Raw genomic sequence first — 23147 nt, 5'->3', positions numbered from 1 at the left:
GGCGTTTTCTCTAGCTACTGTATGGCGCTCTCTCTGTGTGTGAGTCTACGCTTGTATGCATACATATGTATTTTTTTTCAATATAACTACCAACTTCACGTCCTCTACGTATACATTGTATACTGCTCATGCCATGAATGTCACGGTTAAAGCTATCTATAAGCTAGACATTTAGGAAGATTCAGCCTCGATTCATTGGAGCTTTTTACCTGGCAGCCGGTGGCACTCATCCATGTATTATTTATGGTCAAGGTCATATATATTTATCATTTAATCCAAGATTATGTAAAGACAGGATCATTCATCAGTCTTTCTTTAACAGTCTTTAAACCAGTCTCTTTTATGATTTGATTTAATAAAAGAAAATTCTACGAGTCAAACTTTGATAGATAGACGACACTAGAAAGTGAAAAATAAACAAAATATGAAAAAAAAATCTGATATATTATGAAGGGCCAAATAATTATATTAAATAATAATTACAGGATATACATATGTGTGAATATATAAATACAAAAAATGAATTTATACAGTTATAGGTCTGAAAATATAACTGAATATATAAATGTGAATTGTGAATCTATAGATCTGAATATATATGTAGTTATAAATTATATAGACAATTTACATTTATATATTAAAATGTGTATCTATATTTAGACATAAGTATATTCAAATTTAAATGTATGTATCCAGACTTATAATTACATATTCACATTTATAAATAAATCTTAGATTTATGTATATCTTTTCATTTAAATACTTATAATTATAACTTTATATTCAGGTGTTATACCTTTAGATTTCATTTAATTATGTCCCGTTTGACCTTTCATAGTAAATAATTAAATAAATACATTCCATTATTATATGTTATGCACAACTTTATAATATTAAAGTTTACATTGTCTAAACTTAATAAAATGTTCCATGGTTCCAAAAAAAACAAAAAAAACCCCTGGTATTATCATGGTGAATTTCCAAACATCACAGTACTAAAAAAAAAAACACCATAACATTAGAGGCAGGTAAATGAAAATTACTTGGCTCCAGTATTATAGAATAATGGGTTGCACTTTATTTTACAGTCCAGTTCGCCATGTACATACTATGTACTTATAATAGTAATTACAATAACTGGGTAATAACCCCCTTAAACCTAACCTTAACCCATGTAGTTATCTTATATTACCCAGTACTTTCTTAGGTAAGTGCAACCGAATAATGACTTCGTAGAATAAGAAATTCCCAAACCCTACCATTAAGATAGAGATACTGTACAGAGAATGAGAGACTAACAGAGAGGCAGAAAGCTCTCAGAGTACCCTCATTAAGTTTTAATGTTTGGTGAGGGTAACCCTGCTTTCAGGACACACAGAGAGATGCTGAGAGGCACACGGTGATGGTTTCGGCATGTTCCTGCGGAGGAGAGCCTGTTTGAAGCACCACCCCTCTTGCTTTAATGCATCTCTGAATACGATCTCCAGATAAGCCTTCACTCATTTCATTTGGCAGAGTGCTGAGTCTGGGATGACATAGGGCCCGCTCTCACTTTCATTACCCATGATTACATCTGCCATTTGGGGTCACTGGAGACCTTCTCCCCATGGAAGAGTAGATGACAGATGCCAGAAGAGAGCGTGTGTTTGTATATATGCTTCACCTGAGTGTGGTGGCTGTCCATGTGCCTGTGTAACGCCGAGGTGCTGGATGCATTTGACTTCGGATGTCCATCGTCTTCCAGCGTTCCTATTGAGAGAGAAATATGCGGATGTTAAATGTAACATTCTTCGTGCATGTCTTGGAATATGCTGCTTCAATGAACATTGTAATCCTCCATTCAGTCTACACATTTTTTATTTATTTTCCATTTAACATTAGGGGTGTAACAATATATCGTGTCACAATATATCACAATACAAAAATGCAACAATATGTATCGTGGATAGTGGCAATCTGTATTGTGTATAGTTCACCCAAAATTAAAATTACTGTGTGAGAAAAAAGTTGACAGTTTTAAAGTCAGTCCTATATTAAACTACTATAATGTTGAATATAATGTATAATAATGCAATGGGGGAATATTTGTGGGTCCTGATAATGCCAAATGTCTTATGTTACCATTATTATTTTTAATATATCTAGTCAGTGTTAGAGTGAAAGCATATTCATCTTAAATAATTCTGTATTTTCAGCTTCAGAATCATATTTTTATGCTGGTGTCACCATTGTCCTGTGCATTGGGTTATCAGCACCAAGTCCAATCATATTCATTTACAAATCACAATGTAATACCAAATTTAGCATTTTAATCATCAGTAAAAAAATTTGTTAACATTTTACCATGTCTTAAAGTATTGCAATAATATCGTATCGTGAGTTCAGTATCGTGATATGTATCGAATCGTGACATGAGGGTATTGTTACAACCTCTTCTTAACATATATTCAAACTTTGTTTTGTATTTATCAGTTTTTATATTTTATCAATGCCTGTGCACAACATTTGCCTGAGCTGAGCTACATAAAACTGTAACGCTATTTTTTTTGCTGCCTTCCAAGAACTGGTGTTTCCTTCTGGAAATGTACATTAGTTCATATACCATTATCTTCAAGATGCAGGCATATAATGACTAAGTGTATGGGTGTTTAAAACTTCCGCCCACTCTCTGCTACATCCCCTCATGTGGAATATGAAAGTTTACCCCCCCCCACACGCAGATATTAGCCTCACTGAGACGACAAAAGGCCAAGAGAGTGAGTGTACTGTATGTGTTTGTGTAAGGGAGGCGGAGAGACCCTGAGCCATCTGATGGCTCTTTAGGAGAGCACTTTATCAAGTCCAGGGTCTTTCACCTTAATCATGGACCGCCTCAGTGATAGCTTCTGGGTCAACATACTTCATCTTACAATATCTGTTTCTCCAATCCCATTCTCTCCACTAACCACCCTCAAATCTGCCATTCTTTCCTTTTCCTTTATTCTCTCACTTTATTTCTAATATATTCTCATGGATGTAAACCGCTGGTCTTTCTGTCTGTGGTGTGTCACGCAAAGGTTACACAGTCATTGGTACTGTCTGAACAAACCTTGGAGCAAGGCTGGGGCGGCCAATGATATATGATTAAGCTTTAAATAATTGGAGTTTGAATGGGGAAATTGAGTTTTGAATGGGGAAATCTCAAAACCCAGCATGTGAAAGTATGATTTGAGTGGTTTCACATTTTAATCCTAAACTTCTAAACATGTATGCTGAATCATTTGTGATTAATAAATAAGACCCCAAACCTCTTGTGCTATTACCATTGGAGATCTGGTTGCCGTTCTCAACGGGGGTCGGGTTTGAAGAGTTGGGAGAGGTGTGGTTGTTGGCGTTTTTATCCTGTAACTGTGACGACGGAGAGATTGGGCCTTGATCCTCTCGACCTGGCAGGTTAATGTTGGAATTTGAGAGTACTATGGAATAGAAATGAATAAAAACATTCGATAAATACATTGTTTCACATCAAGATGATGTGTAACGTTTGCTACAGCACCATGTGAGGCCCCACAGACCATCTCGCTGTGACCGTCGAACCTACACCTGTCACCTTGAGTCACTAACATTTCTGCAGGGGCATCTGCAGCTGCTCCGGCCATGAATTGTGGGAATGATGGAGTCTTGCGATGACGTTGACGACAGAGAGAGCGGAAGCACAGGGGGATGTTTAAGCCTCGCGGTATGCAGGTCTGCTTGGATCTGACCGTCACAGGGATGGATATAGCACAGGGGTCAGCTGCCCTTTTAAACTCATGTTAGCAGCCTTGTTTCCATTACAGCATTCTCTCTCTATATCTCTCTCTCTCATGTCATGAGCATGTGACTTCACAGCCAAGGTTATCAGATCTGGGACCCCTACTGACTCAATGTATTCAACATGATCACATTACATTACACTATTGTACTTATTGTATCTGAGCAGTGATGTAGAATTAATTGGGTTTCTTAAAAATATTTCATTTCATTCTGATGACATTCTCTCAGTCTTTTAGGATCGGATTTATACAGTGGGGTCCAAAATCCTAAGCCCACAAATAAAAATGCTACTGTTTTTTGGGGGTCAAATTATCAACAGTACAAACTGGAATTTAAAATAAGTATGTATTGTACCACATGATTTGATTACAACTGAAACAGTAAAATATGGTAGAATTTTTACATAATAATAATAATAATAATAGTTCCAGTATATAAATACATTTCTTTTTGAATATTTTTCATTGTATTTATACCTGTGATGTCAAAGTTGAATTTTTAATCAATTTTATGCATTGTTGCTAAATATAAGTATTATTGTCTTAAATAAATCTTACTGAACCCAAGCATTTGAACGTTAGTTTAATCGATAGTTTAGTTTAATTAGGAGGATCAAACATGAAAAAGAAAATGAAATTTACATTTATTCATTGCACAGAAATGCACAGGATACACCTGCCATTCAAGATGACTGCCAGATATGCAGAGCATATCATCAATGCAGTAAGGGTTGGCTCTGTCTTGTTCGGCACTGCACCTCCCCTTCAAATGACTGACAGATGATCATTACAGGTTTTCAGAAAAAAAAAAAACCCGAAATGCAGCTAGAGGAGATATGCTGTCAACAATATGAAGAATAGTTCAGTAGATTAAGCTAATTAAACCTCTAAAAAATTATGCAGATAACTCAATGTAAGAGGGCTTAAACAATCTTAAAAAGTACAAAAAAAGTGTGAAAAAAATGTGTTGTAGACATGCATGGCACTAAAACAAATATTATTACAGATTGATGTTTGTTCATTTCACAGACACGCTTTTTGACATGTACAGTTATGCAATAAGTAATGTCCCCTGCTCTGGAGTGACACTGCGTGTGTTCTAAGACACACATACACACACACACACACACACACGACTCTGGGGATTCGCACACACTGCAGCGATTCACATCCATCAGCAGACCTGCAGACTTTGATATTTAATATTTCATAGCTACATCATCTCTTGTCCATGTATTATTTATGTGCCTGGAGCTAATACCCCCTGTGCCCTTTACAATAAACTGAATAAAAAATTATGAAAAAAAAATAAAAATAAAAAAACAACAATAATAATTATTCAACCCCCATTGCAAATCAGGTTTATGGCAAAATTTACAGAATTTCAGATTCTACAGTGGCCATCACAGTTACCGGACTTGAACCCCGTAGAAAATCTCTGGTGGGCTTTGAAGAAGGCAGTTGCAGCACACACACCCAATAATATTACTGAACTGGAGGCCATTGCTCATGAGGAATGGGATAAGATTCCTCAGAAACGCTGCCAGAAGCTGGTGTCTGGTTATACATCTCGTTTGCAGCAGGTTATAACAGCAAAACGGTGTTCTATTAAGTACTAAAGATGCTTGCCATGAAGGGGTTGAATAATTTTAAGACTGCAGACGTCATTAAAAGTCTCATTTTCAGTTGAATTTGGGGAATCCACTTGAAACATTTGTTGTGTTGAGCCACTTCAATTGCTTTTGTTTTGAATTGCTCATTGCAAACAGCTGAAAGTCTGTACATTTTACAATGGGGGTAGAATAATTTCGATTACAACTGTATTTTGCACACAAGCACATATGGGTCGGGGTCATATGGGATCCATGCTCATAAATCTATGATGGGAGTAGATGTACGCTAAAGCATCTTTAATTGAATACAAAAGGTTAAGAGGAGGCGGCAAATGAAATGTGAATTAAATTGCCACACACACCCAACATCCTCCCTAAAAACGTCGCCTCATCAAATTATCTTATTTTAATGTGACATTTAACACTTGCTCTTTTCCTTAAATGGATAATGTACTTAATGTGCCTTATATATTAGTTTTCTCCACAGGTGAACGCATTTCTTCTTCTAAAAAAAAATTTTAAGGTGACAGAATACCATTACAGATCATTCTGGCTCAGTTTAAACCTTAGGTGCATGGTGTAGCTGCATTTAAGGGCAGCTGTTAGATAAGGCTGCTGTGGTGTCATAACAAAAGTGATTCAGAGCAGATGCAAAATACAGCCTAAACCTCAATCTTACATAAACACTCTGCCTTCATTTGAATGGGTTTCTGAGAGAGAGTGCTGTGACTTTTATGGTAAATGTCTGTTTTATCAGCACTGACCTCATTGTTTTTGACAAACACAAAGCCTGGCACTGGATGAGTCAATAAAACCATACTAAACAGGATGTGCTTTTCAATAACCACATGAAATTACATTGGTGCTGGGAAAGTTAGACAGTTAACCAGACTATTATAATCCTCCGGAAGTAAATTTAGCATGACCATGTGTGCTGGTGAGTGCAAACTCCTTTTATGAACTATAAAAATATGTGATTAAATACAAAGATCTGTGATTCATGTGTCTGAAGCACATAATACAACAGTTAAAAAGGATAGGTCATACAGAAATGAAAATTCTGTCATCATTTATGATTGGTTGGACAGGTTGTTCCAAACTTGTATGACATACTTTCTATTGTGAAACACAAAATAATATATCTTGAAGAATGTTTTTTTTTTTTGTCCATATAATGAAAGTCAGTGGGTTTTAATATTCAGTATTTGCTTTGGACCTCGTTGTCTTTAATTGTATGGACTATAGGAAATATTCTTCAAAATGTCTTCATGTTCCACAGAAGAAAGTAATTCATACATGTTAGGAATGACATAAGGGTGGGTAAGTGATGGCCGAAAACATTTTGGGATGAACTTTATAAAGGTGCTGTGCATAATTATTTGATGTTAAAACACTCTATTGTATGCCACCTTGACATGGCAACTATAGACAAGTAAGCAATTCATAGGTTGATTTTAGCTAAAAGTTTAAGTACTCCCTGTGGCACTTTCAAAACTGCTTTGTTTGTCTTAGCGGACTGACATTGGACTTATTACATTACTTACATTAACACCGGCTCAACTATAGGGGGATGTGCCTGAGAGAACTCTTTGGTCCGTTTGGTGCCACAAATGGCATCAGAATTACATAGACCACCTTTAGAATACATGCACCCAAACACATACACACTTTCACTCACCGCTGTCTCTGATCTTTCTTCCTGTGGTGGACTTGCGGAGTAGGCTGCGCCCTGAACTGAAAAGGGTGTTAAGCTCATCTAGGGGACTAGTGAGGGGTCTCCCATTAGCAGGGTTGAAGAGCAGAGGCGAGGAGGAGCAGGAGTGAGCTCTGCGGGGCTCTGGCCGTGAGGTCTTCACTGGGGAGAAGGGAGGCTTGGAACTGCTTGGGGGCGTCTCTGCCAGACTGTGCACCATTTTATGGGAAACTTTAGGGGAATCTGTGCTAGCCAGAGAAGCTGCACGGGTCAGGGACAAGAAGTTTGCCTCAGGGGGGAAGGGGAAGTGAGAAGGAGGACGGTAGGGAGGTGGAAGTACTGCCGGAGGAGGAGGGGGAGGAGGAGTCAAGGGTGGCGTGGACTTGTCTGGCATTAAGACAGAAAGACTTGGTGAAGAATCAGCCCTTTGCCGGATGTACTGGGGTGAGAGCGGGCTGCCCCCGTCCTGGCTGGTGTAGTTAAGGTTGGTCTCGAACACCGGCAGCTTCTTCACCTCGAGAGGGGTAAGGGGGGACTCATCCGAGGCGGGTGAGCAAGTGACAGGGGACGGAGGGAAGACAAGAAGTGGGGGACGGTGTGGAAGGAGGTTGGGGAATGGAGCAGGAATGTCACATGCTGTCCCGTCCTTGCCCAGCTGCTTTCCCCCGAGTGTGCCAGAGAGCTCCATCAGGGTCACAGGCCTCTTGACTTCCAGCACTGGGGCAGGTAGGGTAGTGGTTGTGGGATTGACAGCTTCAAGCTTGACCACCGGAGTTGACCCCACCTCATCAGGTGGGAAATATTTCATCTCCTCGTATACTGCCTCGTTCAGCTCTGGACTGTGGGAGTCAGCCAGGCTGAGGGCTCGTGAGGCCCCTACCATCTCGATGTACACATCCTCCTCATCCTGGCAGGGGTAGAGGCTTAGTACAGAAGAATGGGCGCCATCCGCAGATGCTGCTCGCTGGATGAGGCCCAAGCAGTGGCCTCCTCGTACCAGGCTGAAAAGTTTCATGTCTGTGGGGCGCACAGGGGAGGGTACAGAGATCTCCTCGTAGGAGCCCGTAAGTTTGGTATTAGGGCTGCGTTTGGGCTTAGGGGGCGGGATCTTCTTCATGGTGCTGTAGTCATCACTGTGAGGCCGTGGTTTAGAGAGAGCTAGAGGTGTAGTCAGATGATGGATGAATTAGAAAGGAAAGGAAAAAGCCATTTACTAAAATGGCAGGGACAATTCTCAATATTGAGGTAGATGAAGACATTTGTGCTGTGTTGTTCAAAACATGTACAGTACATGGCCAGAAGTATGTGGACATCGGAACACCACACGTACATTGTGCTTTAGCAAGTTTGTATTCTCTAACAGCTTCCAATTCTGCAAAAGTTTTCCGCTAGATGTTGGAACGTGGATGCAGAGATTGTTCCCATTCTGGAACAAGAACATACCCTGATGTCGGGTGACAAATCTGATTCATCCCCAAGTTGTTCAGCTGAATTCAGCTTTGGGCTTTGTGCAGGCCAGTACACAAATTATACTAGAAGTTGTCCACATACTTTTGCAAACCATGTAGTGCATTTTTGAGCTGATATTTATACGTACGATCAGAAGGTGACAGCTGGGTTTTTGGTGGGCTTCCAGATGGAGAAGCTTGACCCTCAGCAGGACTGTCTTTGGGTGCAATACTCAGCCCTGCACTCACTGCTTCATACGATGCACTCAGACGTGTATTTGGGTCTCGTTTGGGTTTGGGAGGAGGTTGTTTTCGTGGGGAGGAGAGATTCCCTACATTCCCCTCTTCAGTGGAGTGTAGCGCAGGCTGAAGGGCTGCTTTGATTGATGTCCCAATGCTGGAGTGTACCAAGCTGTCCATTACCAGAGGGAGAGGCACAGAGCTTGAGCGGAAATGCCGGAGTGGTCGGTTCCCCCCACGGCCTGCCACATCATTGACCCTCCCAATTTTTTCAACAGCCCTAAACAAAAGGATGAACGGATGAATAATTCAACAAATTTAAATGGTAAACTGCTTGTGGGAATATGATTTCTAGTGTCATTCATCATGACTGGTATTACTCTGGTATCTAGAAAATCCTTATTCATTCATATTTTGATGCTTTCAATCATTCACTCAATATCATGCTAGAAGCATATGTCCTGTCTCAATGTATGATGGGTAGTGAAGGTGCTAAGCAGCTGCCAAGTGTGAGAGGATCAGTTTCAACCTTCATAAAATCAATACACCAATGTCAAGCTGTCCATTCATATCTGGGCTAAGATTTCAGTACACTACACAAACTGCAATGCGTGTTTCCTTAACCATAAAGATAAAACAAATGTACTAGGGTTATCAATCAAATAAAAAATTGTAACCTTAATAATTACACAATATGCAGATTAATTAACCAAATTCACAAAAAAACTTCAGGGTGGTACCTCAAATCTGAATTGCTCTGAATTAAGCCACATTATTTATTATACATGATTAATTGTATAATTCACAGATAATAATGAATTGATTTGCTTTTCAGCTAGCCTTAAAATGAAAGTCTTAGAGACTTCTCAATTTCAGTGCACTGTTTTTCCCCCCCTCATGATACCAGAAAACGATAACACCAAATTAGCATGATATACAGAACTGAAGCCTGAAAAGATTATTTACATTGTTGATTATTTAAGTCTAAGCAGCTTCCTGTAATACTCGAATGTGACATGCACACTCTTGTTTGATATTTCCCCTTTAATCTGAGCTCCCATCTGTTGTTCTTGCAGGAAAGGCGATGGAGTGTTGGGGTGGATGGTGTTCGGGGAACAAGGGGTGGGTGGTGCGGGGTTACAGTGACTAAAAACCCTAAGGAGATTTCAGCAATCCAGAGTGGGGGTGGGTCTCTCTCTCTGATTAGCAGCATGGAACTCCTCTTGACTCACGGATTGGGTTTGCCACATCTAGATTAGCTATGAAACCCCCATCACTCAATCACTAGCACCTTTCTCATTTGTGATGCTTAAAATGAATGTATGTGATGAATGTGTGTACATGTTTTGAAGAACAAGATGCCCACCCCCATCATAAGAGCAGATGGTCATATGCAGAAGACGCTACTGATGTCAATGGCAACCCCAAATACACCTGTGTTTCTGTTTATGCTTGTGTGAATATATTTACATTAAAGTCACAAGTCAAAAAAACAAAGATTCCTTGCTAAGCTCGCCTTACCAATGATACTGATTACCTGATATTAGCATTACCTTGGCAACCGTTGCTGGCCATCAGTGACAGACAATTGTTCATGCCTAAATTCCAAGTAAGTTCTGTGTGTTTGGATAGTTTTAATAAAGCAACAAGCTACCAAATGTTCTGTGTTACTGTGATTTTATTATGGGTAAGGGATGGTCTTGAAGTGGAGTGCTTGAAAGCCCCTTCACCATGGCTAATTCATTAATTAATTTAGATATTTTGCACCTTTTGTCACTATTAATTGTAAAATAGGTTTTTTTTTTTGCAGATCTGACCTTGATGTGGACAGTTTGCAGAGTTTTGCCTTTCTTCACAATGCAGATGGTAGTACATACTGTATGTGCCACATTTATAACATCTACTGTATGACTGAACCGAGATCCGTCTTCCTTTTTGCTGAATTCCCACAACCCTAACGATGTCTTAAAAAGTGCAAGCACTTCTGACATCAGTGGCAAACTCATTTTGTTTGCAAATGGATAACAAGGAGAACCAATAAAATCTCTGATTATATTAGACACTCCAAAATATGCCTTTTCCACTTGGGTTTGAGGGACCTATAAAAATTCATGGGAGGTTTTATTGGTTCTCCTCGTTCTCCCTTTCCAAACAAAATGGCAATATAATTTAGACCAGGGTGTTCAAACTCAGTCCTGGAGGGTCACTGTCCTGCAGAGTTTAGCTCCAACTTGCCTCAACACACCTGTCTTCAAGAGGAAGTAACGCTGTAGCGCAGACATATCTGATCTGCCACATCGAATTTCAGCATACAAAACAAGATCTTTGTTAGAGATCCTCTAAAGAAGACCAATATGAATATGATTATTACCTTGATAAGTATTTTAAGAACTAATTGAACAATAGGGACAGAAGTACGCAAAACTTCTGATCGGCAGACAACCTTATTACCCCACATATAGCTACCTAAATTAGTACCTTTAATAATTGCATTAAATTGAATGCGCATATTTTAAATTATGGTTAGTTATTTAAAAAGATCACTAACAGTTTATGGTTAGTAAAAAAAAAGTCTGCCATGAGTTTCACCTCTTCGGCGAGTCTTCTTCTTTGCCCACAGGTTCTGGACGCTCACCCAGCGGTGGAGCGCTGATGTGACCCCGGAGGCGGTCGTTTTCTCGTGCGATATCTGCAGCGTTTTGGATGACCAGGCTGTCATAAGCGCGCATACCCAAGTCCTCTGCTCCCTGCAGGAACCGATGGACGTTGCTCTGCTCCTGCTGCCGAGAAGTGAGCTTGCGACACACATGCTGTCTGGCCAACCAGCCACGCACCACTGAATCACATACACATGATTAAGGGAAGTAAAAATATCAAGTCGAGTGACAGATCATACAGTATGAACACACTCTACCTTTCTGACAGATAATAATCTTCCTGTGCAGTTGATGGCAACGGTCATTAAGGTGATCAGCCTGCCAGTATCTCAAGAAAACCTTACTGTTTCCCATCTGAACAGAGAAGAGGAAGAGAAATAAATAATCACATTAGCTCTGTTCCAAAATCAAGTGTGTTGCCGACTGCCTATATATACAGTGAGGGGAAAAATGCTGCTTGTTCAATTTCCTTAATTAAAATGAGAAAAAGCAATTGCTAAACTTTTCATTAGAACTTAATTCCATTGTGTCCAGTCCATTTTTTGGTGGATCAATTTTGTTGCATTAACTGAAACTGCATGAGTGGATTTTTAGTTCCCAGCATGCTTTGGATTGGATTGAATTGGTAGAGTAAATTTTGAATTGAAGTGTTATTTTAAGGGAAACGCTGGTTTGTGTATAATGTTCCATTATTTTACACGTTTAAAATAGTTTCTGTTGTAGTGACCATTGTGCTGAAGAGTGGAGCTTAGGTTGTGGGATGGTTATATATTGATTATGGTGTTTGTTGGCTCATTCAGTGAACGAACCAAAAAAAACAAAAAAACATTTAGTCCAGTGGCCAGGGGCCGGTTGCACCAGCTGTGCGTAAGTTATAACTTAGCCTAGTTTTGACGTAAATGAACACTAAGTTACGACTTACGCACTTCTAAATATTTTTGCGTTGCACCATTAAACTTAGTTGAAGCGTAACTCTACGTATTAACTAAATATTTACGGCAGCCTCCGATCAGGAGTAACGTATGGAATAAAATATCAGACAGACTGAACTGCATCAATAAGCTCTTCTTTTACCTGACAGACTTCAATTCTTTAGACATATATGATTATGCTGACATTTACACTCGCTTACATTTTAAGAGAGAGAACATTATGTGAAAAGATTACTTAGCGGCTATCTTTAACACAAACCCATCCTAAACAGCACGCCGCTGTGTGCATCGGTCCATGTGCATGTCAAATATCAGTCATAATCAATAAACGTAATTTCTTATGTTTTTTGTATCAATATTTATTTATTGATCCTTATTCATTTCATTTCAAATACAGTTTCTGAATGTTATTTTATAAAATTTATATTTTTTATATAATTATATTTTAAAAATCTTATTTTTACCGTTAGTAACGTGAGGCAAAAGAATGAAGGATAAACTGAAATTCACAGCATTTCAACTCAACATCTGCTCACGTATTTGAAGGCTGCTATTGGATCAGAGGCTAAACGTCATATTATGCGACTACGCATTACTTTACGGAGAGCTTACGACCTACTAGCTACGTTCTGCCTTACGAACAAATGGTGCAATGGAATAAAGTTCAGAGTTAGTTACAAACTAGCTAGTAGTTACTAAGCCTCTAGTGTGGACTTTACGTTCCAATTTAAGAAAGAACTTACGAACGGCTGGTGCAACCCTACCCAGTTGCATAAACTGTGAAGACTAGTCTTACAAGTTAGTCATCCAATTTTATTCTTTAAAACTGTTAATAACTTTTTAAAGTCAGTAACATAAAAACGTAGATTGGTCTAATTTGACACCGCACAGTAAGACTGATTACTCCTTACTAACTTCTAGCTGATCATACTAGTTCTTAAGACACAGACTTAACATAATGGCTATGTTTATGCAACTGGCCCCTGGTCTGCTTAGCGTTCATATTGGCATTTGAACACCGAACCTAAAGGCATAGTGATCTGATTAGTCGGCTTTTATTACGTACATTTCGCGATGGAACTTACCGAACATTCAAAACAATGCTGTGTGCTGGGAAAAATGAGCTTTGTATGTGCATATGATAGTATTCTGACCAGCTGAGTACTTGTGAAGAGCTTATACATATCTAAAGGGGTCAAAACAGTGGCAGGAATCCCTCCGTCACACACACAAATGTTCTGCTGCTAGGAGACGCAGTTCTGATGCCTGAACTGAACTGATATGGGCAACATCATGTCTACGATGAAAAAAACAGTTATGCTTGAGCATTCTGTCCTTTTTAGGGTCGCATCTTGTGATGACATCATGTCCCGTTTTTGGCCCGGTTACTTGTCTTTGGTCCGTGTTGCGTTAATTTATCATTCGAACCACACTGTTTTGAAGGGTCGGCCCGCACCAGTGTTTGGATGGCAGCGTTCACACTTTTTTAAATGAACCGCACTAATAGAGCAATCACACCAGGGTTCGTTTTAATCGAACCAAATAAGCATTATAGACACATAACACACATAAAAGTGGAGTAAAATAGTACATTACACCAATCTATCTATACTTGTCATTAATAAATGGAATACGCGTTTAAGATAAAGATATGTACAGTATCAAAATTGGTCTTGACCACCATTTTGTCCACCTTTCTATGCAAAGGACACATGTGATGGGGTCTCAGAATTTGCTCAAAATAAGGTATCTTGCGGCACAATTAAGTTGCCTACCTACACATCATCAGTGCATCTATGATAGCATCTCTGTTCCTTATAAATTCGCTCCCTAAAGCTCTGTAGAAGTCTTTGGAAACTCACCTGCCAGCCCTGGAGTTTGCAATACTGCAGAATGTGGCGGCACTTCTCCTCTGCGGATGCTTTCTTCTTGTCGGTGAGGATAGTGTCCACCAGCTCTCTGTATCTGCACCACAAACCCACAGAACATCACTGTCATCCACATACTGTACTGCAGAGGAACTCTCTGTACCTATTACTGCAGTGTTATTGAAGGATGGTCACTAATGCCTGTACTGGAATATCGTCTGCATGGACCATCAGTATTTCTTGCCACCTGTTTAATAGGGCTATTTCAAATGCAATAACCATCTAAGGCTACTGAGTTTAAGCTATAAAAGGCAATGCTCAATCCTCAATCAATTTTCTTTCGTTGGTGGGAGAACCCAACAAGAGATGCAATTTGAGGGTCAAAGGGTTTCAGAGTCTGGATGACCTCTCAGCATCTGCGGCAGAGGCTGTTGGCAAGGCAACCATTCACAGAGAAAGGTCAAACTTGGAGAGCTTTGCTGCATTGTTTTGGAGTAGAGGGATCAAGCATCTGTGGTGCGCGGGGGTAAGCTGTGGACACACCCCTCAAACACGTGACTGTGTGTGTGTGTTGGTGCATTGGGATGATGCATTATGAACATCTGGTGAAAGGGAATGGTGTTTAATAATCAATGATACTGAAGGAATTCACAAAGGAAGAACTAGAGCATTCATGATGCATGCTAATAATGTTTCAATCTTGGGTTCAGAACATGAATGTACATTTACAGATTATTAATAATTAATAATGAAGGCCTCCATTTCCATGCTTGAGTTTACGCTTCATTGTAATTTGGTCAAATTTTATTTTAATGTTACGTTGTTACATTGTAATTTCACAAATATAATACTAATTAACAACATGCACTTATTATAGGTTTTTAGGTTTAGTGTCAATTGAAAGTACTTAATATAATTGCATAATTGACTGTTATTACTATATTAAATACATGCATGTAACAACGACACATTAAAATAAAGTGTTACCTGTCATGTTTTATATTATGAACTTCTGGACTATATATTAAACATTTGCGCAATTGCAGAACAAGTGAAAGGGTGATGCATTAGTATTAGGGCTGACACGATTTTTCACTACACTTTTATCATGGGCAAAATAATTTATGATAACGATATATCGTGATATCTACAGTATATAAATCTTGAAAAAAAAAAAAAAAAAAAAAAATCATGCTTTCAGTCAAATAGAAATTACAAAGAAATTATATTATTTTATAGTATTCTATACAGTGATAAAGGCTATGTCGATTGGCATTGCATTATAAATACACATCATCCTTATGAAAATGCCCGAGATGGCTTGAAGAACACAGATAAACCATAAAAGTGTTGCAATGGTGTTAATTCTTCTCTATTTTTCTTAATTCATCTGGATGTCTTTGTCCATATTAGGGATTTCTTGGAACCTACTGTATTCCTCATTAGTCTCACTTGTGGACTTACATGTGAGAATTTAGTGCTCTATAATGCTCAAATCATACTATATTGGGTAAAAATAGAAAAAAAAAAAATAAAAAATAAATAGTAGGCAACTCTAAAGATATTTGAAGTAAACATACAATAATCCATACGTTTTTATCTGAATGAGCACACTTTTGGACTAAAAGTCCCAAGGGATGTAAATATAACAAAACACAGAAATGGTGTCAGCAGATAACTGGTTAATGTATAATTTCCCGTTTCAGGAAAACAGTTTTGTGAGGCAACCCTTTTGCGCTCACTGTTGATCGGCAAGTCCTGCAGACTGGGGTGATTAACGAGTCATTTTCACTTGTAGTTCTTATCACGCTGACATATGTTCAAGTGTTCGTTTATCCAATTAGTTTGGTTCTATTTAATTATTTGATGTTATAAAATGGGGTGTAATGTCATGATTGACAGCTGTGTTTGCGAATGAATCTGCGGGAAAGGGAGTGTGGGTGGGACCTTTGATACCCCAACTCCTCCTCAATGACGTAATCGGCAATGACAGTTTCTGATCATTCTTCTTCATTTTTCTATGGTGGCAGGAAGTGGAGATGAATCATCCATCTTTTTTTAAAAAATGAGAAAAATTGAGAAATTAAACGAGAAAAAAAAAAACTTCTGCCGCACAAAATCGTGTAGGAGATGACAGACGGAAGTGAGACACTGTACTCAAAATTTAACGGATGACAAAATTTCAGTAAATATTGAGATAGTATCATTATTGTAAATTCTTTTGACCACGATAAGCATGGTATCATGACAGCCCTGCTAAACACCATTTCTCATACGTGAAGGGAATTCTTTACGCATTTCTCTAGACATAGTTTCACAACAAATCTTTTGTTGCCTCAAACTCACGTTCATCAATCATGTTTGCAAAACATTCTGTTTTTTAATACGTCTTTTCAAAAATATTTCACAAATTTGATCTTTCATTCTGCTTGCTAATAGCCTATTAACGCTGTTTAACATGTGGTGAATACTTTCTGGCATATAGCTGCTTTATGGGTCATTATTGTGTTATGCTGTAAGAGATCTTGGCGCGAGAGCAAAAACTGGCAGTCTTACTTTCAAAACTTAAAAAAACAAAAAAAACAAAAAATTCCCCTCCGTTTTCATTGAGCCCAGTTCATACTTTGGTCAGGTGGCACATGGTGAACAGATTGGAGGGTGGGAGAAGACAGGGATGCAGTGTATTGTGGGACGGGGGTGGGCTTCTCAATGGGCTCAGTAAAACACTTGCTTTAAGCCTCAAGCCAAATTAACTCAGCGTCTCGCTTTCAATGTGATTTACAGCAGCCTGGTGCTTCTGAACTTCCCCTAACCCTTCCTCCATATGACCAAGACCTACGGAATCCCACAGGAGTCATCAACCATGAAGGGAGCCAGGGGAAGCCAAAGACCTCTTGTATATGAATATGAAAATTGTCGATGCCCTCACAGTTTGTTGGGCCTTTGGGGATTGAGTCATATGAACTCAACAGGGTCGAACTGCCTGGTAGTTAAGCTACGAATTGGGGTTATGAGATGGGGGAGATCTACCTTATTTTCACAGTAAATAGCCACAATAAAACGGCAAACAATGACAACTGACCATTATCTATTATTCTGAGCATCATTATGGCGATAAGAACTGCTGTCAGGAAAAAAACAGGGACTGTGTTTGTGTATGAGCATGCATAAATCAAACTGCTACACCTCTCAAAGCACTGGAGCTGAGCGTACTAGAAAAAAACATTTTTTTTTTTAAATAATTAGTGCATTATTGCAGGTTTTCCTGTTCCCAGCTGTTATCCATTAAGCCTTTAACTGGGTGAAAGTAAATAAATAATCACACAAGTGTTTACGTAGAACAAATAAACCAGAAGAAATGAGAAAGCAGAGCCAATTGGTGGTTCATCTCATGAAGATCTTTTCAGATACATCTGATGTATGCATTGCGATGTACAGTATACTGTAGGTGTATATATAAATAAATAATTTTGTGCATTTAAATAATTACAAAAGAGGAGGTTAATCACCTCTCAAGCTGCATGATTTAATGCATCATTCATGTCCGTAGCAAAAACAGTGATATATGACAAAATGTCTGTATTGTATTAATATGTTTTTCTCATCTACTTCCTGATAGCACACATACATCACATAGATGTCTATTTGTTGTGTGTGTTGTCATTAGATGTATTTCCAAGCCATTTTCTCATCTGCAATACATCTCTAAAAAGTTTCCTTTTAAATACACATTTAACAAAACGAAGATGCTTATGATTTACAATCTGTAAAACTGTTTTTTAAAAAAAAGTTTATCATAATTTGTACACAAAATATGCTTTCCAGATGAAGCAATCTTTAACAGAGGTCTTGGGCATGTATCGTTTAAAAGTTTGGGTTCAGTTTTTTTATTTTATTTTTTATTTATTCATTTAGTTGTTTTTGATAATGAAATTTTGCTACTTTCATTTAGCAAGGATGGATTGAAAGGATGGAAATAGTGACAGTAAAGACATTTATAATGTTACAAAATATTTATATTTTCCAACTTTCTTTTAATTAAAGAATCATGAAAAAGATTATAACAGTTTATAAAAAAAACATTAAGCAGCACAGTTTTTAATCTGTGACACTGAAGACTGGAGTAATGATGCTGAAAATTCAGTTTTGAACACAGGAATTTGAAAATATATTACAATAAAAACTTTTTTTTTTTAAATTGTAATATTTCACAATTTTATTGTATTTTTGATTAAATAAATGCAGCCTTGGTGAACATAAGATACTTTTTCCCAAAAACAACAACAACTAAATATTTCTATAGATGTTTAATGGGATACTTCAGGATTTAGCATTAAGCTTTGTATTAGTAGAAAACCTGTAGTATTTTCGAATTGCCGTGCTTTCCACCCTCATATTCCCCTGAGACGAGAGATTTATGTATTTTTTATCTGGAAAAAAATCCTCTGATGACGCAAAAATCGTCATTTTGCGTCATCGGAGGATTTTTTGGCCAGAGGCTAAAGACTACAGCCAGTAGAAGGAGCTGTCCCGCATGTTTTCAACCCACCCATAGAGGGTGGGATCTCACTCACAGAATGTACACACACAGTGTCAGCCGTCTTTCTTTGGAAGCTTAGCTAACAGGCTCTTGTTCTGTGGAGAAAGCTGAGTAGTAGGAGAAAGCTGAGTAGTAGGGGTTACCATCCTCTTTTTCCTGGACATGTCCGGCCGTCGAGATCGTCCAAAATGTCTGGGATTCGGCTTTTGCTTTCTGCAGTCGCCATTCATTGTTTACATGCACACCTTTTGTTTCAATCTAACCGAATTAATTTCGATTGGTGAATCTGAATGTAGTGTTTACATGAACGCTAAACAAGTGATCGGTTGATGTGCGTTTTAACATTGCTAAGAAAATTCCCGCTCCTCCGTGAGAGATACGAGATCGGTGCGTCTCACAGACGGTGCTGCTCATCGGTAATCACGCCACTGGCCTCTCATCGTTCTCCCACGCCCCTCAGCCTCGTCCTGTTCGCCACAGTAAACACAATGAAGGGCGACTGTAGAACGCAAAAGCCGAATCCCAGACATTTTGGGCGATCTCGAAATCCCGGGCAGACTTGTCGTCACGGAGACTCACTAGTAGCCTTGCCCTGCGCTTTCTCATCGGTAGGCGTGGCTTGGGAGTGGCCTCGTAGGGCAGCGAAGCAAGTGTATTCTGGGAGTTGTTGTCTTTCATCCACATAAGTCAAAAATACATTTTCTGGCTTTTCTCAGTCTAGAAAGCTCCAAATTCAAAAATAATTTTACATTTCTTCTACATAAATGCCCTATTTTAAATACACATTCATCTTTCCAGAAGTGAAGTATCCCTTTAAAAGGATAGACAACCTGTTTGCATTTCTTTCTTCTTTAAAACACAACATAAGATACTATTGGGCAATGGATAACTATTTTATCCATTCAATGAAAGCCACCAGGGCCTAATGTAATTTTGGGCCCCATTGACTCTTTTTAAATGGATATTCTTCAAAATATCTTTTGTGTTCCTAAAAATAAAGAAAATCATACAGGTTTGAAAAGACATGAGGATAATTAAATTATGACAGAATGTCTATTTTTAGGTGAACTATCCCTTTAAGGACAGTCCAACAAATACTTCCATCCCTTACTGTCTCCTTTTCATCCGCATCAAATTAAACCTGGTGCCTACTCTGACTCTGGTGCATTGCGTTTAAAGGTGGAAGAGCAGTTTGTCCTGAGGCCTGAGCTAAACCGTGATAAATAAGCCTGTCATATTCATTAGTGCTGGGCCAGAGACTATCACACACATCAGGCTGCACACCACAAATCATTCACAAAGAGCAAGAGAGAGGGTAGCTAGCATGACGACAGAGAAGAAGAAAAACATATACAAAGAGTCAAATCATCCAAGAACTTGACCGCACGTCACACGTGTGCAAAACATACATCCATTGAAAAATATAATAACTTTCCCTTTCCCCCTTACACACGCTCATGAATGGCTTGATGGAGGTGGTGAATGGGTTCTTTGTGACTCGCAGTCACTTTTTTGGCCTCGGGAAGTCAAGGCGTCCTTGGAAGAGACGCGCTGGATGGAGGGTACACATGACTCCACATCATAAGCAAACACAAAGCCGCATTTATCAAGGCTTCACTTCTTTATTTACCCACAAGTCGACAGAAAACCAGCACACATGTGCACTTGGACAAAGGCTGGCACATGGCACGATAAAGTGGAAAATTGTTTGTAGTGATTTGTCCGCTGTTTGCTGAGGGCAGTGCAAACAGAATGATAAGTGAATGCCTGATAGAGCTGGGAAATACGTCAGATTTTCACAAAATATTCATCCACATAATATAGAGTTTTTAGGATAATTTCACACTTATTCTCTGTACAACATAAGAATAAGTTTTAATAGCTTCTCCAATTTGTTTTATCTTTTAACATGCTTTAGGAAAATTATAATAAAGGGATAGTCACCAAAAAATGAGTTCCTCACCCTCAAGAGTTTCTTTCTTCTGTTGAACACAAAATATGATATTTTTAAAGAATGTTGGTAACCAGACAGTTGACGGTAGCCATTGACTTCCATAGTATATATTTTTTCTTATATGGAAGTCAACTGTCTGGTTACCAACATTCTTTAAAAATATCTTCTTTTGTGTAAATGATTTGTGTGAATGATGTTTTGTTATTTTTGGTGCATATACAATACAGATTCAAATGTTTGGGGTCACTATACAATTTTTTTGAAAGAAATGAATATTTTTATGCAGCAAGGACATTCAACTGATCAAAAGTGACAGTAAAGGTAATTATAATGTTACAAAAGATTTATATTTCACATAAATGTTCTTTTAAATGTTCTGCAATAAAATACAGTCTGTAAATCATGCTTTGATTATTTTTAAGTAGATTTTTACAGTTTTTGTTCTCACATTAACATTTTGAGTCTATTTGTCATCAATGTCTGTTTGTCTGGTTCCTCTGATGCCTTCACATCTGTCCTTGTTTTTGAGGCAGTGAATCAAAAGACAACATCAGACTCTTACTGGTCATAAACGGAGGTTTGAATATCAATAATGCTGACATTTTTATGAACATAATGCGACTGGGGCATGAATAAATCCTAGCAGAGTAAGATAAACAATCAGATCTGTTTTAGGACATGCATTACACATATTTTGATATAGATATACAAGAGCGAGTTAGTGCACGCATAAATACATGTGCGCGCGTGCGCACACGCGCGCACACACACATACGCGAACAGCTTGAATGTCAAAGCACACACAATGCTGACACAGAGCTTCCCCACGAAAAGCCATGAAAAGTGACCTCTGTATCAGACAACCTCTCACTCGAAAACCCCCAAAATTTCCATCACAATTGTCTGGCCTTCGTCTGCCTGCATCCCATTAGCTGCCACTCACCCCGTCTGGCTCAATTCAGCCTTATTGTGATGCTAACACACACACGTACGCACTCTAACAAAAACAAACAGTGCACATGGCACCACGTCATCCAGGCGTTCGCAGAAAAACAGCATGGGAATGCGAGAACAGACGCCACAGATTAACTGAAATGATGCAAAGCATATGTCTCGCAAAGACCATTTGCGGTGACAGTTGAGAAAAGTTTTACTTTATGCAAATAAGCAGCTGACGCGCGTGACTACAGAGCGTTTGAAAGCAGGCGTCAGCGTGTTTTTGAGGCGTTGATCATTGTAGCCAATCAAAGACATGTTGAGCGCGTGAACACAATGGCCAATCAGAGGTGTTTAAGAATCCGTTCAACAGCGCTCAAAATGCTAGAGGAAAACGCTGGTATCGACACATTTTTAACATTTCAGTAACGACTTGGTATCGAAGTCGGTACTTTTGACAATACTACTAGCCTACATCATACACATGTTCACCTAGTATATTTAAATGATTTAAACCTTGCACAATATGAAACACGAATGAATGAACAGCACAATTGCAAATCAGATCGTTGCCATTGCCATTTCTGCACATCTCTCAGAAAGCAGAGCTTTGTCAAAAGTAATATCAACTAACATACTGAAACATACACATTTTCTATACATTGATATGTCTATTTAAATGTTGTAAACCTTGATATGATACCTGATATGTTTTTCTGTCTCACTCTCTCATGTAGGCCAGTAAGAGCTGTGCGTGTAAACCTCACTCCCCTGGCCTCAAGAGGAGCACTAGCGACTGACACTAGAGACTGCAGTCTTTAGTAGGGCTCAGACAATAAATCGAGGCATCTCGATTCTTCAAACGATTTTGAGAGATTTTCAGTATGCATCGTTTTTCTCTCTCCAATCGATTCTGAGCTTAGTTTTTAACAGCAGTTGACACTGCGTGCTTCCAATTCCTAACAAACACTGCTTGAATCTTCCATAAAATAATCTTTTAGAAAATTCAAAACGGTTGAAGCAAGTTACAAGGGTGTTCGCTGTACACATTAATTGCACGAGTCATAAAAGCATTCTGAGGTGCAAGTACATTTAACCACTTAAGTGGACTCATCTCGCACACAGCTGAAAGCACAAGCGCTCTTCGCTGTGAGCATTTGAGCGTGCAGTTAAAAACTAAGCTCAGAATCGTTTGGAGAGAGAATCGAGATGCATACCGAAAATCTCAGAATCAATCCACAAATTGCGATGAATCGATTTATTGTCCCAGCTAGTCTTTAGCGTTCTTGTTAGCGCGTCCGCCTTCGACACCAGAGACAACGGACATGGGCCAGTAAGAGCTGTGCATGTAAACCTCACTTCCTTGGCCTCAAGAGGAGCGTTACCAACTGTGGTCTTTAGCGTTCTTGTTAGCACGCCAAACAGCGCAAGTTTATCAGTGACTCTCGCCAAAACTCCCATTAGAATCAACA

The 23147-nt window shown here is 38.8% G+C and overlaps 1 protein-coding gene across 7 annotated transcripts in view; it reads right to left on the bottom strand.

Moving 5' to 3' along the window:
* myo16 (myosin XVI) overlaps positions 1 to 23147 on the bottom strand; it is a 231488-nt gene that overhangs the window by 20854 nt on the left and 187487 nt on the right. For 5 of the 7 annotated variants that reach the window (XM_079881644.1, XM_079881643.1, XM_079881645.1 and 2 more), the window contains exons 28-34: positions 14240 to 14342; positions 11703 to 11799; positions 11378 to 11624; positions 8698 to 9068; positions 7086 to 8258; positions 3288 to 3455; positions 1664 to 1749 (exon numbers count right to left, since the gene is read on the bottom strand). In XM_079881644.1, coding sequence (XP_079737770.1) covers positions 1664 to 1749; positions 3288 to 3455; positions 7086 to 8258; positions 8698 to 9068; positions 11378 to 11624; positions 11703 to 11799; positions 14240 to 14342 — 2245 coding nt within the window. The remainder of the gene's footprint in view (positions 1 to 1663; positions 1750 to 3287; positions 3456 to 7085; positions 8259 to 8697; positions 9069 to 11377; positions 11625 to 11702; positions 11800 to 14239; positions 14343 to 23147) is intronic. The other 2 variants (XM_079881647.1, XM_079881642.1) reach the window with 1 other exon arrangement.

This window comes from Squalius cephalus (assembly GCF_949319135.1).
Source record: "Squalius cephalus genome assembly, chromosome: 9".
NCBI lineage: Eukaryota > Metazoa > Chordata > Actinopteri > Cypriniformes > Leuciscidae > Squalius > Squalius cephalus.
Note: the sequence above shows the minus strand (reverse complement) of the source record. Positions and strands in the feature narration are given on the sequence as shown.